Source organism: Mus caroli, unplaced genomic scaffold (genome assembly GCF_900094665.2).
Source record: "Mus caroli unplaced genomic scaffold, CAROLI_EIJ_v1.1 scaffold_18817_1, whole genome shotgun sequence".
Lineage (NCBI taxonomy): Eukaryota > Metazoa > Chordata > Mammalia > Rodentia > Muridae > Mus > Mus caroli.
Genome location: NW_018389966.1, coordinates 1 through 15199, shown reverse-complemented (window position 1 = coordinate 15199; position 15199 = coordinate 1). Strand labels below are relative to the sequence as shown.

Genomic DNA, 15199 nt, shown 5'->3' with positions numbered 1-15199 from the left:
GCTAGGCTGTGATAGATGATAACACTCTCCCATCTCTTGTTGAAGTCTTGAAATCTTCACTCTTGTTCTAATTATTTGACAGGAAGTGCTTAATCTTTTAAACCATGTAAGCTATTAAAATATATTTCACTAAACAACTGTTATGTTGAGCATCGGTTCTTTGTCAGGGACTAATCTGGGTTATGGAGGGAAAGATTGTGGACTGATCATGTAGTCAAGTTTCTTTGTACAAAGAATCAAAGAAGAATAAATATATGCATAGATTATGTATAAAATTTTTGTTTAAAAATAGTGACACATGTATGTTCCCCTAAACTTTTTCTGTATAATATAAAATCAGTAACTATCTTAATATGAAAGAAATGTGGTTTAGAGAAGATATTGCAAGTTATTTGCTGGGTATAAAAGAAGTATTTAACTTATTAAGTTCTGAAACATGGAAATTTTAGGTGTCTAGTTTCCATCTAGGCCATATCATATCATATTTCTAGTATGGAAAGAGAAGGCAGTAGAATGGAAATTTTTCTTCTCCATGCAAGCATGTACCTGTTTCATTGGAAACCTCACTTTCTGGGCACTGATCACAATCAAAGCAGCAGTCTGATGTTTCATTCTGATGAATTTTCCTGAATCCAGCAGTACATGTCACACTACACATGGAAGAGGGAACCTGAGGCAATACAGAAATATTTTATAATATGTGTGTGTGTGTGTGTGTAGTTCATGTATACATCATATGTATAATGACCCATAGATTAATATATGGGACCTTAACAGATATGATAACCAGTATTACTTAACAATTTCTCACACATTAATTTTTGTATTTCCCTGCAATGTACTGAATGTTATATAATATTTACTGCTTTATGTAATATTTTATATGTAACATTGAAGTTGTAGCAATTTAAAAGTTTTTCTTCCTAAACTAATTAATCCAAAAAGAATGTTTATGTGACACCATTCTCTCTCATGATTTGTAAGTAAAAAAAAAAAAAAAAAAAAAAAAAAAAAAAGAACACTGAGTTGTATGGAGAGAGAACGTAGGATAAATCAAGAAAGAGTTTAATGAATATGCACAAAATATGTTATATAAGGCTCTCATAAAATCAATGAAGTTTTCCTAAGTTTAAAAGAAATCCTGGAAATCCCTGTCCCATCCATATATTCCCCAATCACCTGTCCACTCCCACTTCAGTACCCAAGTATTCCTCTATGCTGGGGCATCAAGTCTCCACAGGATAAAGGGCCTTCCCTCCGAGTGATGCCAGATAAGGGAACCCTCCACAGAGGAGTGTAAACTGGGGAGAAGGATAACATTTGAAATGTAAGTAAGTAAAATAGCCAATAAAAATATAAAAATTTTTTAAAAAGCTAACATTAAGCCAGGCGGTGGTGGCACACACCTTTAATCCCAGCACTTGGGAGGCAGAGGCAGAGGCAGGCAGATATCTGAGTTAGAGGCCAGCCTGGTCTACAGAATGAGTTCCAGGACAGCCAGGGCTATACAGAGAAACCCTATCTTGAAACAAAAAAACAAACAAACAAACAAAAAAAGAAAAAAAAAAAACGAACAAAAAAGATAACCTTGAATCTGGAGAAAGATTCCTGTTAATTAATACATGCTATACTTAATTAGGCTGTATATAGGTTCACAACGAATCAGAAAATTACATCTTTTATATATAGTCACATATATATGTAACTATATATAAAAACAGTATATATCTGTACTACTGGTGAATAGGCATGTGAGTGCTATTGAACTTGGAATCCAGAGGTCTTTGATCCCTATAGCCAGATTTACATGAAGTTGAGAATTATCAAATTTTGGTGCTTGTAACTGAGGATGGTCTTTTGCAAGAGTAGCAATTGGTCTTAACCACAGAGCTATTACTTCAGTGCCTCATAATTTAAAATTTAGATATTCTGAAAAAAATGAAAATTGTGGTATACCCACTGATGTTCCTCCTGTGGCCCAGTCCAAATCTTCAGATATATGAAGTTGCTGGCTCCATGGGTAACAGTGCAAATAGCTTCCTATTTTCACTTTTAATCCAAACCCTTTTGGAAAATTCCAAATGATGAAAATGTCATAATCTGCACACTGATTTTCCCTACGCTTCATGTTCACCAGCTCTCCAACAGGGTTAGTAAATATCCTGGATTTCAGCATGGAAGACACCTAATTAAGATGCACCATTAGATGTTTAGACATGCATATCAGTAAAATCAATGCCAAATTGAGTATTTTCCATAATTTTTAAATGAATTTCAGAAAAAACCCAGCTGTATTAAAGTAATCCTGTGTAGTAAAATACAATATGACTCATGGATAATTAAAAATAAATAAACATATAATGTTCCATGGTGAAATGTGCTAGAAAAATGATTACCAGATAACAATAACATATTGTGTGTACGTGTGCATGTTTGTCAAAAATAGTTTTTAAAAAATGAAGCCATGTATGTGCAAAGGAAGGGAAGTCTGAATGCCTGTAAGTTGTGAAAATAAAGAATGGTTGTGGCTCTTTCATGTACATAGTGCATATATATATATATATATATATATATATGTAAATATATATATGAGATAAACATAAATTTAATAAAATGTGCAATCTTAATCATTAAGGGTTTTGTAAATAATTGTTAATTTAAATGAATAACTATTAATCATAGTCAATGTATCAATTCTCTCTCTCTCTCTCTCTCTCTCTCTCTTTTGCTTTTTTTTTTTTTCTGAGACAGAGTTTTTCCATATAGCCCTCGCCGTCCTGTAACTCACTATGTAGACCATGCTGGCCTTGAACTCAGAAATTTGCCTTCTTCTGCCTCCCAAGTGCTAGGATTAAAGGCATGTGCCACCACTGCCCAGTCCATGTACCAATTCTTGAGAAATTATTCTTAGAAAAATATTCTAGTCTAGTTATCACTTTAGGATTTTATGATAAAACTCTTCGCTCCCATTTTTATATTTGATGAAATGTTTAGACACGTTTTCAAAAAACTCACTGTTATCATAAAAAATATATTGTCTTCTATTAAATGTTATCCTCGTGCATATTTATCCATGTTAAAGATTCATTAGGGAGTTTTGCAGTGTAGAAATCTTTCCACTGAGAGATAATCTCTAACAAATGTGCAGTTATTTCACTGCGTCCATTTAAAGGATCCCATTGATATATCTAAGCATAGTGAAATGTAAGAAACTTTACCTGCTGACAGTCAGTGAATGTTCCTTTGGGTACTTCCGTTTGCTGAGATTCTACTTGTAGAAGAATGAGTTCATGGTAGGTGTGGGCTACAGCATACACAGCATTATACAAATTGTAGCCTTCCTCACTTAAGACCATGTCATATTTGTGCAGTGCTGTCCATTCCAATGTGGTGTTGAATGTAAGATGATCCATTTTGCTATAGCTGTTCATTGAGGTTGAACAATTAAAGTAATTCCAGGCCAGTATAGACTGAGAAAGGTTTACTGGGTATTTGTCAGTATTCATTGTTTGCATAAAATTCTTAAATTTAGCAATCTCACTGTGGTGGTGTTCAAAAGTGACAGTCCCGTGAAAGAAATCAAGGCTAAAATCATTTTTATTTGTGATGACATCCCATTGTGAGGTTGTGATCCAGATTATCCTTGCGCCTAAATCTTCCCATCTTCTAAAGCTGACTTGTAGGGTAGAGTTCATTTCACCATAAATGATAGCAACCTTTGCTGTTGATTCCATAATTTGTTTGTCATATGTCGTAGCCCTTGTCATGTATAACTGCACGTTTTCTGGGATCATATTAACAAAAGCTAAACAGATTCCATGTCTTTGCATTTCTTCTCTCAAGTCTGATAGAAACTGAATACCTTGGTCATCATCTGAGATGACCAGTCCTATCCACGTCCATCTAAAATGAAGCATCAAGGCGACCATGGCATGGGACAAGTGTGTGTCCTTGGTGGCTACCTGATGGACATAGGGAAACTGGTCATGGTCACTCATTTTAGGATTAAATGGTCCAAAGAAAACCTAAAGGATGTAGAAGAGAGGATGAGACATCCACATGAAGAATATGATTGTTAGGATATTTGGACTTATACACAGGTAATATTATACCTTTCAGAACTCCTATTAAAGATATTAAGGTTATACTATAAATATCATGTATTATTCCTATTAGAGTCTAGAGTATTCCTGACAATTCTGAATGTCCAAGAATAGAAAACAGTTTTACCTGTGTGCCCAGTACATCTATGATCTGATTAATATATATATATAAACAGTTATGCAATATGTGTGTGTGTGTGTATGTGTGCGTGTGTGTGTATAATACAGCACTCATAAATGCATGCTCTCTAAGTTTACTTGCAGGCCCATGTAAATGGAATTTAAAAGTTGTTCACTTGGGCTGGAGAGATGGTTCAGTGGTTAAGAGCACTGACTGCTATTTCAGAGGTCCTAAGTTCAATTCCCAGGGCCCACACAGTGGCTCACAACCATCTGTAATGGGATCTGATGCACTCTTCTAGTCTTTTCGAAGGTAGAGGCAATGTACTCACACACATTAAATAAATAAATCTTTAAAAAAGTTTTTTTTTTAACTCATACAGTGTCATAAATTCTTACCTTTGGTGTCCTAGACTGAATTGACAGTTTTAACGATGTTTTCCATGATGGTCCTGTAAGGTCTATGTAACAGTTTGGTGATAAACAGTCATAATTAATAAATTTCACATTAATATTTTTTTGTGAATAATTTTTATCCAGAACTCCCCATTCATCTTCACACTGACCACCAAAAAGCCAGACTATCAAAGACATGTTGGGTAAAAGAAAAGGATTCTTGTTGATTTCATCAGTAGCAAAAAACAATACCAGAAAAAACTCATATCTTCTTGCAGGTATTCTAAAACAAGGCATAATGATGATTAAGGGAGATGTTTGAAATATAAAATTTCAATTGCAGTGAAGTTTGTAATATAAGAGATGTTAGATTTCTGTCTAAATGTATTGAAATAAGCCTCATAAATTAGAGAACTTTAGAGTTGAATACAATTTAAGAATTCATATACATAGGCACTATGATAAGTTTAGTATTTGTGAAAATTGATAAGCATTGTTTTATCTCTGAATGCTAACCTTGAACTAGATTTCAGTCCTATTGATGAGACTATTATAAAATAATCTTGGAGTTGTAATTCCACAGGTACATAAAAAAGCATTACTTAAACCACATATGATGCACATAATACATTCCCCTTAAATTTTTTATTATGTAAATGCATTTTATTCTGTGGAGAGCCAGAGTGCTGCCATGTGAGCAGTGTGTATTGCCAAGGTCAGAGAGCAGTGTGTGTAGCCAAGACCATGAGAGCAGTGTGTGTAGCCAAGGCCTTGAAGGCAGTGTGTTCAGCCAAGAGGAACTCTTATCTATGTTTGGTCTGTAGAGGAACTGTCTCAAGAAGAGGTTTGTTTGTTGAAGTGCTTATAAGTTGGAGCTGCAGAAATAAACTTTGAGCCTTGATCAGAACACTGTCTTTGTTCTTTGCTTCTCTCCCTGTCAACTCTTTTCATATCCAGCCCTACTTTTCTGGCGAGCCCTGCTGGACTGTAAGCCGCTGGGTACAGGTGGCACCTGAACAGACACTCCTCCTGAAAATGGAGGACTTGCTGAGAAAAGCTGCTTCTTTTTGGAGCATCTACGGAATAAATTGAAAGTAAAAGGCAATTCCGAGTACAGGTTATATGCGCTGATCGATGGGCTATTAAGAACTATCCTCCAGGGAAACAATTGGGCTGGGCTGGTGCTTATCCAAAGCTGACTCACCTAGGATAGTAGCCATGAAATGGGACAGGGCAGTACAAAGAAAGGGTTTGTTTGGAGCCTGAAAGAGCTGCTTCAAGCAAGAGGAGCAGGGTTTAAAAAATAGACATTGGAAAAATTTTTCAGTCCAGGTGGACTCATGCTGTCCGTAGTTCCCAGAAGAAGAGAATTTAGATAAGGATACCTGAGGGAAAGTTGGAGAAGTCCTAAGGATCACCCAGGCAAATCCCATTACCCTTTGCCTCTGTACGCTTATAAAAGATGCCATTGATGACAATAAGGACAGGGAAAGTTCACAGGCATTCGCCTTTACTGAGGAACAGTTGGTGGAACTTAATGAAAGAATTAATCAGGCAAGCTGAGGAGGAATTGGGGAAGTTAAAAAAGCAGGGCTCTAGGGAGCAACCATAGGTAGCCGCTACTGTGCCTCCTCTCCCTTCTCTAGCAGAATTCCTAGAAGAAGGAAAGGAAGACTTAGACCTTAAACAGGAGAGAGAGAATGGGTTTCAGAAAAGCAGTTGTCCCTCCCTTCCTTGACGCTTTAGCAAAAGAGAAGAAAAATGAACATAAGCTATTTCAGAGCTCTGCTGGGGACAGGAGGAAGTCAGGAGACATCCTGCTTCCTCTCTGGCTCCTACTGGAGAAATCCTTAGTTCTGGTTCTGGTTATCTTAGATAGCATATCCCTTTGGTGGCAAATTTAGTTCTTTTCCCTCTCTATTTTGTCCTTGATATGCCAATATGTCCATGTGTCTGTGTTTTCATTTTTTTGCTTGCTTGTTTCTCTGTGTTTCATGTTGAAAGGAAAAAATGGTTAAAACTTTATCTGCTGGCTGTCTACCCCTTGATTTAGTTTTAAATTAAAAAAAAAAAAAAAGCAGTCTCAGTTTGCACAAAAAAAACTGATAAGTCACCCCGCACCTGTAGTTGGGAGTCAGGCACATCTAAAGAAGCCCTGCTATGGGCTGATTGCCTGTACTAGCTGCTCTGAAAGGGGCTAGAAGCTCTTCAGCTTCTATGGTAATGGAGCTGTTGGCTCTTTTTCCTAGAAAAATCAGTGTGATTGTGTTCATTAGGTTTAGCAGGTGACAAGGTGATCTTCTCTTGAAATTACAGCTAGAAAAATAAGAATTTTTTTCTGGTCTAAACATATAAGATGTTTGTAGCCACTTTATTTTTTTCTGAGTGGTTTTAAAAATATAAATATGTTCTGAATGGCTTGTTTATAGAGTATTGGCTTAAAAGTTATGGGTGTGATTATAAGTTTTAACATTCATAATAGATAGTTAGTTTAAAACTGGTAACTCATGGTTTGAGTCATTCTAAACAACATGTGGCATGAGCCAACCCAGGGAGACAGGTCTCTAAAGGTATTGCTAAGTTGGGATAATAGTTTATGTAATTCTTATCCTAGAAACTAGGCTATAAAAGATAGGATTTAAAACAAGGTCTCTTTAATGAAGTATTAAAAGCTGCACCATTATATATTCATACATAAGATGTATTTTGTTTCAATTTATTTATCCATTTCAAAATATACAAAATGATACAATATACCATATAAACAGAAAATTATCCTTTAGGCTCTTTTACACATCCTTTTAATATTTACCTTTTAGTGTGTTGTTACTATGTCAATTTTGTAAAAAAGGTATTGAATTTTCTTAACATTTCAGTCTTCCTAATTCTTTGAGATCCTTTAAGTGATGTCTGAGTACAAGATCTTCCCTCCATATGAAATGTGCTCATCTGCCCCAGCACAGTTGGCACTTTATCTGTTACTATTAGCAGCTACCTCTCATGTTAGAGTAAAAACCTAAGTAGTTACCTTAGTAAACCTTAGTAGTTACCTCTCATTAGGAGTAAAAACTCTAAACATAGGCTGGGTGTGGTGGTGCACACCTTTAATCCCAGACCTCAGGAGGTAGAGTTAGGCAGATTTCTGAGTTTGAGGCCAGCCTTGTCTACAAAGTGAGTTCCAGGACAGCCAGGGCTATACAGAGAAACCGTGTCTCAAAAAACCACCACCAACAACAACAAAAGAAACACTAAACATGCTCATTTGCATTTTTCAATTGAGAGTTTGGAGCTAAGTTATTCTTTCTAAATCTGAAACATGTATTGAAACAGTTCACATTTTTGTAATTTTAAACCTTATAATGGCTTATAAAAGGGTCACCAATGAGAATCTTCACTATTTTTCAATGAGGTGTGGGATAATACAGGATACATCAGAAATGAAATTCCTACTGATCTAGCACAGAAGTATAATAATGTGAATCCACCATCACTATCCAAGTGTACACAGTTTACTGTGCCTAACAATTGGAAAATGTATTCTTTAAATCCCAAAGGCATGAAAACTGAATAAGAGATGGGATGAGAGTGAGAGACAGAAAAGCACAGGAAACTTTGGTTCATGAAAAAAGGAGGTCACAGGCACATTGATTAATTCAAAGGTGAGTGATTTCAACACTCCTTCCCTCATGATCTGCAGCCACCAATGAAAACATCTCTCACTTGGGATCTCAGAACTAAGTAGCCACCTTGAGAACAGCTTCTCATCCACAGGAAGTCCATTTGTTCTCCTAGATTTTCTCCCATGTTATTTCACTATTTATTCAATAATTAATAGAAATATTGGCCATCTCTCTGAAACCGATAATAAGTCTAACATGTGACTGGACATTTGTACAATTGGACAAAAAGATTATTCTGGTAAGAGAATATGAAGCCTGGAAGTCTTTTTCTACATTCTGTGTCAACTCCAAAATGGCACGATTTAAAAAAGCAAAGTATATGTATATCCCCAGTATACACACACACACACACACACACACACACACACACACACATATATATATATATATATGATACTATACATATAATCATGTATAGTAGACCCACACATACACAAATATTTAAGTGTATGAATTTATGCCCAGCTGGTTTGGAGGCCAAAATTAAATAACCTTTTAATGACAGCATTTAGATGCATGTTCATACTGGAATCGTTGGCAGACAATAGAATACAAGCAGTGATGCAGTCTCTTTATGTATAGCTTTTACCAAAGGTGTGACTTGTGAATTCAAGGCAGATGAAGAGACATCTTTTGACATAGGATATCTACAAAGACCCAACAGATAGAATTCAGTCTCTCTCATTGTAGGGCATTGTGAAATGGAATCCAATGTAGTAAAGCTAAACTAAACTCTGACACATTTGAAAGTATTAAAATTGTGATTGATGTTATAATTATTTTTCAATGGTTCATAAAGTTACATGAAGAACAATAGGACAGACCCTCACAGTTGGTGTACACAGCTAAATATTTCTAATATATAACATTGAAATAGGAACTAAAGTTAATGACTTACCTAAAATCAACAATATTATAAAAATTGATTTCTGTAGTTTCCTCAAATGTCCAAAGTAAATAATTACAGTCACTTCTTAAATATCCATCATTATCTTCATTATTCTTTATCCTCCAAAAACAAATGGGTTCAGTTAAATGGCACAAGATGAGAGAAAACTTCAGGAGCCAAAAGGAAATAGTGAAAGTACGCAGCTTCTTCATGTCTGCTAAGATCTAAGATGGAGCAATTGAGAAATACGTTTCTTCTACAGACAAACATCACACACACACATACACCTGTGTGTCTCTTTTAAGGCTACTGCTCTCTGGAAATCCACTTACTTATATTCAACAGTTCCTTTCCATTCATTTTATGTCATGCTCCCTGGATACATCGGGAAAATTCTGGCCTCATGCTCTACATCTGAGGTCTGAAAACTTTTGATCAAAACTTTTTTGAAAACATGCTGTGAAGATCATGTTTTCCATCCACAGGTGCCATGATTTCATTCATATCCATGACATAATTCTTCCCAGGGGTAACACCCTGGAGAGCTTGAACCTGACCATGTGTCAACAGCCATATGAATAATCACAATGGATTTCATCAGAACTTCCATAGTAAGACAAGAGTTGAGAAGGTCATAAATGTTCCATATTGTTCAGACTTTGAGTTGAATCATGGGACATCGTGTCTTCCATTGTCTAATGTAGGGAAGGGCAGTCTGACATGCAGGATTGACCCAGGAGTTGAGCATTCTTTCTGTTGTTCATATACTATTTTATGCTAGTCATGTTTACAATATCTCCTTAACGTTCCTGTGATTCTTGTCATCTGTAGAACATGTCATTAGTCTAAATGAAAAAATTCCTGGGGCTGGTGAGATGGCTCAGTGGGTAAGAGCACCCGACTGCTCTTCCGAAGGTCCAGAGTTCAAATCCCAGCAACCACATGGTGGCTCACAACCATCCGTAACGAGATCTGGCGCCCTCTTCTGGAGTGTCTGAAGACAGCTACAGTGTACTTACATATAATAAATAAATCTTTAAAAAAAAAAAAAAGAAAGAAAGAAAAAGTTCCTGGAATTATAGAGATTCAACACCCATTCTGTCCAATATCAGTACCTGAGCCAACATTCAATGAGTTCCTATACTGATCTCTTACCTGTAATCAGTCCCTGGCACTCAGTGCCATTTGATGAATCATTTCTTTAGTTGATATTTGTTCTTACTTCATTAATATGACTGAGAAAAATTTCATACGTTTTACTCAAAGGAATGAAAGAATTTAGGTGTCATTTAGGAGAGAGACTTTTATTGCTAATGTTAGTATATACCTTATATTTTTCATTCATGTCTAGTTGGTATTTGTTTTGAAATAGTTCTGTCTTGCATTACATTGAAACAACACAGATGTATGTCTGTTATGCTAATTTTTGTAACTTGGTTAGATTACAATGAGTGAGACAGATGGAGTATTGGATTTGATTTGTATTTTTGAACTACCTTATATTTTTGCCCATACTATCCACACTGAATTAACTGGAGTCTTTAACTCCATTGTTTGAATGGTTGTTATGTCACTAGCTTATAATAAAATTTTGCTATGGAGTTTATTGTACTCTCTTAGTTATTATGAATAAGAATTTGTTTTATACTTTGGTTGAATTATGACTGTGTCAGTTTAAATAATTTTCAGTAGTTTTGCAGACCTTTGGATTGGGTAAGTTGAGTGTCTCCTTGAGATAGTCTCTACTTTTTGTATACTTGGTGGTAATATGCACCTGTATCTGATTTAAGGCTCCTGAAATATACAGAACTGGAGGTCTGGAAACAGACATCCTAAGGATACCCATCAGATTTCCTAGACTGCTGAGTCATGGGACAATAAGAGGATGTACATCTGGGACTCAAGGCTAGGGGACAGGGGTGAATATTCTCCTGAACTTGGTGGAAAGAGTAGAGACTTTTGTGTTGAGAAGAAATGTCTTATGTACATTCTAGCAAATTGTTTCTGTTAGCTGTGTCTTTGCTTACCAAAGTTCTGTGAAGTATGTAAAGCCTAAGAGAATTAAGCTCGAGGAAGCCACAGTATTGACTGGAAAACCCTCTCTGATTTCTCCCAGTGTTTCTGTTTTCCTTTCTATCTTTCCTATAGTCATTCTCATTGCCCCTCAGAGAACTGCTTGACTTAGTACCTACAGGGCCAGTGCATATCCTACATTTTCAAAATGTACAGATTGAAATGTAAGTTTTGATTACAGAAAATGAGGTGATCACTGATGATATTAAAGTTTTAACAAATCATGACATAAAGGCCCATCACACAGAGACAGTGCTGTCAATACCCCTTCCCAAATACCTCTGATACATTTACAGTATAAATAGGACAATTACCAATAATTAAGGGATGAAAGTAATGACACTGGTGAACAAGGCTGCTGAGGACAAATACAGAATATGGTCTTTTTTGCCTGTGTTCTAGACACTGAATTGGGATTTCTGTAGCAGGTATGTGACATTGCTAAGGGTTTGCACCTGAAAGTGCCTTAGATGGCTTCCCTCTTATTGTACTTACTGTGGGTTTTGTATTTCCATAAAAGTCAGAGATCTCAGCTAATCATCATTGTCTCCCCTCCTTCAAGTAGAACATAGGCATTAGGACAGGCTGTGTCTGCTCTCTTTTATTTGAATGTTCTATAACTTCAGTTCCACTTGTTCTGTGTGGCAGTTCTCAAGAATTCTCTCCAATACATGTGAACGTGAAAAACAAAGTTAAAATGACCACAAAATGAGCATTCACCAAGTCTGTTAGATTTAAAGAAAGGGAATGGATGACATAGGCTGAATTTCATTTGAGAAAACTAAAGAGGACTTGTGTATAGATAGGATTTAATACATACATCATGTTTCTTATAGGAAATGAATCAAAATATTGCTTTATTTGATATTCAGTATCTCTTAACTTCTGTGATTCTATTTAGAAAGGGGCACCATGAGAATATGAACTTAGCTTGAAAAAGTCACCAAAAATGCAGTCAAGATGAGTCATAATGGAGCATGTGGAAAATGCATGTGATCCTGAACAAAGGAAGATGCTGAGACAGGAGGATTGTGGGTTCAATTCCTTCCAGGGCTCTCTATGATATCCTGTTTTACTTTGAATTACTCTTTTCTTTAATGATAAATGCAACCTAGCATGTTGACACATTCCATTAACTTCAGCAATCAGAAGGCAAGACAGGGGTTATTTGTGAGTTTGAGGCCAAGCCTGTCTACCTATCAAGTTCTATGCTAACCAAAGTTCCAAAACAGACTCGTTCTCAATGACTTTTCCCATGAAAATTGAGTATTTAAATGTCAACACACCTAAGTTGTTAATTTGAGACTTCGAATCAGATACATTACCCACCTGATATAGCAATTTATTACCACAAAATTATACAAAGTTATTAATAATGGTTTGTGCCGCAGACCTTCTTTTCCTGTGCCTGCGTAAGAACGAGTCTCTCGAGCAGATGGGCAAAGTGTCAGATGGGACAGACAGAATCAAGCACACAAGAGAGGCATTGAATCTGAATGCCATGTTCTGGTAAAACATGAGACTATTATATTACAGCGAATATCATAAATTGTAAAACATAACAGATATGGTACATTGAAGTTTCCCAGGTGGAAGAGGAGTGACTACAAAAAGAATTTTCAGGAACCAGATAAATGTTTAGGTTATAGATAAGTGTCCCTCCAGATGCAAGAGGAGTGACTTTAAAAGGACTATGTTTACTTAGAGATTAGCGCCTGCTTCAGCCCTGGCCAGGCAAGAGTTTTTCACTTTGTTAATTGCTCCAGGGGGTTTAACTCTTGACAGGCTTCAAGAGTAATGTAGTGTTACTGACCCCGAAATTCTCTAGGCCTTGTTAAATTTTATCTAGTTTGGAGAATTCCCATTATCAGGATAGTATATCAACTTGCTCTGGTGTGGAATGTAGTTTGTAGTAAATATTTCTATCTCAGTGAGACTTTTAGTCTCTTTTTGCAAATAACTGAGCTAATGGCTAGTGTTTTATTGTTTTATGGTAGAGCTAAATTAGTTACTGAATAGGTTAAGCTCNTTGCTGTTATCTGGGATCTTAGAACACTGGGAAAAGGCTTTAGCTATGTTAGAATACAATCTTAAAAGGCATTTACTATAAGGTAATGCTTAATAGAGTGCATGTGAATCTATGTATTAAACTAATGCGGTGGGAATTTGATAATTGTGGGTTCAGGAGAAAATGCCAAATCTCCGGGAGAAGAATTACCATGGAACTCTGATCCTCAAGAACAGCTTCCAGGCTTTACGCCTGCCAAACTGATCCAAGCTGGAGGGTCAGACTTTCGTCAGACCTCCAGGAGAAAAGTTCTAGGAATTCATTTCTCATGAGCAGCTTTTTGGCATTACTGCCTCAAGCTGGCTCCACCGGAGTCCCTTGGCATTCCACCCTTTTTTTTTTTTAATATTTAATAATTTATCTTTATTTCTTAGCCGAAGTTCCAGGATGTCCCGCTTCGTCATAGCTACAGATCTCAGGAGCACTCTAAAGATGAGTGGAAACACAATGATTACTAATAAAGTAATGCCAAAAATAATAAGTAGGATTAAATATTGAACCCAATCCAGAGGGTTCAGTGCTCTTAAGTTGTTTTTCAAATCTCTGGCCAATTCATCAATGTTCTAAGTGTCCAGATGGCTTTTACTAAATTCTGAAATTTTTACCTATAATTGTTCTAAATCATGAGAAATATCAGTATCCTTNTAGATTCCCTGTAAATGTGTTTTCGTCTTAAGCCACTCAGTAGTAGTATTATAAAGTAGGGGAGTGACACAAATGTACTGGAAAGAAGCATGGCATTTAGTAGCTAACTTGGTCTTGATATTAGCAATATCTTGTCCTATTGCCAGCACAACTTCTTCTAGGGCGTTAACTTTTGTTTCCAATTTTTTATCTATGATATACAACTCTGACAACGCCACAGAAATATTCTTATGCATGTTATTAACAAAATGAGCAGTATGCAGTTGCTGAACTAAAGCTGTGGTGGATATTGTAAAGGTAGTTAGGATGGCAATTAAAGCAGTAATTCCTAGAATCAAAGCTGCTACAAATCTCTTAGGTCTAATAAGTTCGTTGAGTCTTTTTAAAGCTTGTAACCCTGAATTCTCAAACCAAGGATCGTTTCTCAACTCTATAGGCAGCAAAACATAAGCAGATCTTTGTAACAAAATCATAACAGTAGATTCCTTACTTACATCAGGATTTACACAATTAGTTAAATGACAAGAATTACAATGCATATGAAAAGACTTGTCAAGATTGGTGATCTTAACTCTTAAAATTANTTAACAATAAGCATACAGGTAAGGTACACAATTTTTTACAGTTATAGGGGAGTTGGCCTGAATGGCCAAAAACAGTCTCTGATGAAATCTTGTCCAATACTTTGTAGCAGTCCTTCCACCTCACGAGTCAGCCTTTCTTTGTTGTCCCCAAGTTGACACCAGGTCAGCTCTCCTTGTTGTAGCCCATGGCGGAGATAGGAAGAGTTTCTTTATTTTGCTTGTGAGTGGCTGCTCTCTGATTTCTTTTTCCTCTGTGCACTCAATACAGCTTTCTGGTCACCACTGTCAGGGCACTCAGGAACTCACAGGTCAGCCTGTCACATGAATCATTCTGGGAGCTAGCATGCTCTTGTAACATTCTGTGGAAAGAACAGAAATATTGCCCCCTTTCCCCATATTAAGTATCTGAACAGGATCATGCCATGTGCCAATAAGTGGATTCCTTCATCTCATGAGTATGCCTGATTGTAGGGTGCCATAGACACTCAGAGAGATTTTTGGCATCTAAAATTTAAAAGATATAGATTTAAAGTTCCACAGTACTGTTTCTTTGAGAATTATAAAAGTCTTAGTAACATGGATAACTTTAAATTGTTGATAAAACATCTCAAATGTTTGGCTGTAATAGCCAGTTTTAATTT

The 15199-nt window shown here is 36.3% G+C and overlaps 1 protein-coding gene across 1 annotated transcript; it reads right to left on the bottom strand.

The window, feature by feature from the left end:
* Window positions 1–546: 546 nt before the first annotated feature.
* Window positions 547–9400, bottom strand: LOC110288392 (vomeronasal type-2 receptor 116-like; the record flags this gene model as incomplete). Its single annotated transcript, XM_021154751.1, has 5 exons — window positions 9198–9400; window positions 4623–4902; window positions 3219–4025; window positions 1962–2185; window positions 547–677 (listed from the first exon to the last, which is right to left on the bottom strand). Coding segments are annotated over exons 1-5 (1645 nt in total), but the record flags the coding sequence as incomplete, so codon positions are not given.
* Window positions 9401–15199: the final 5799 nt, after the last annotated feature.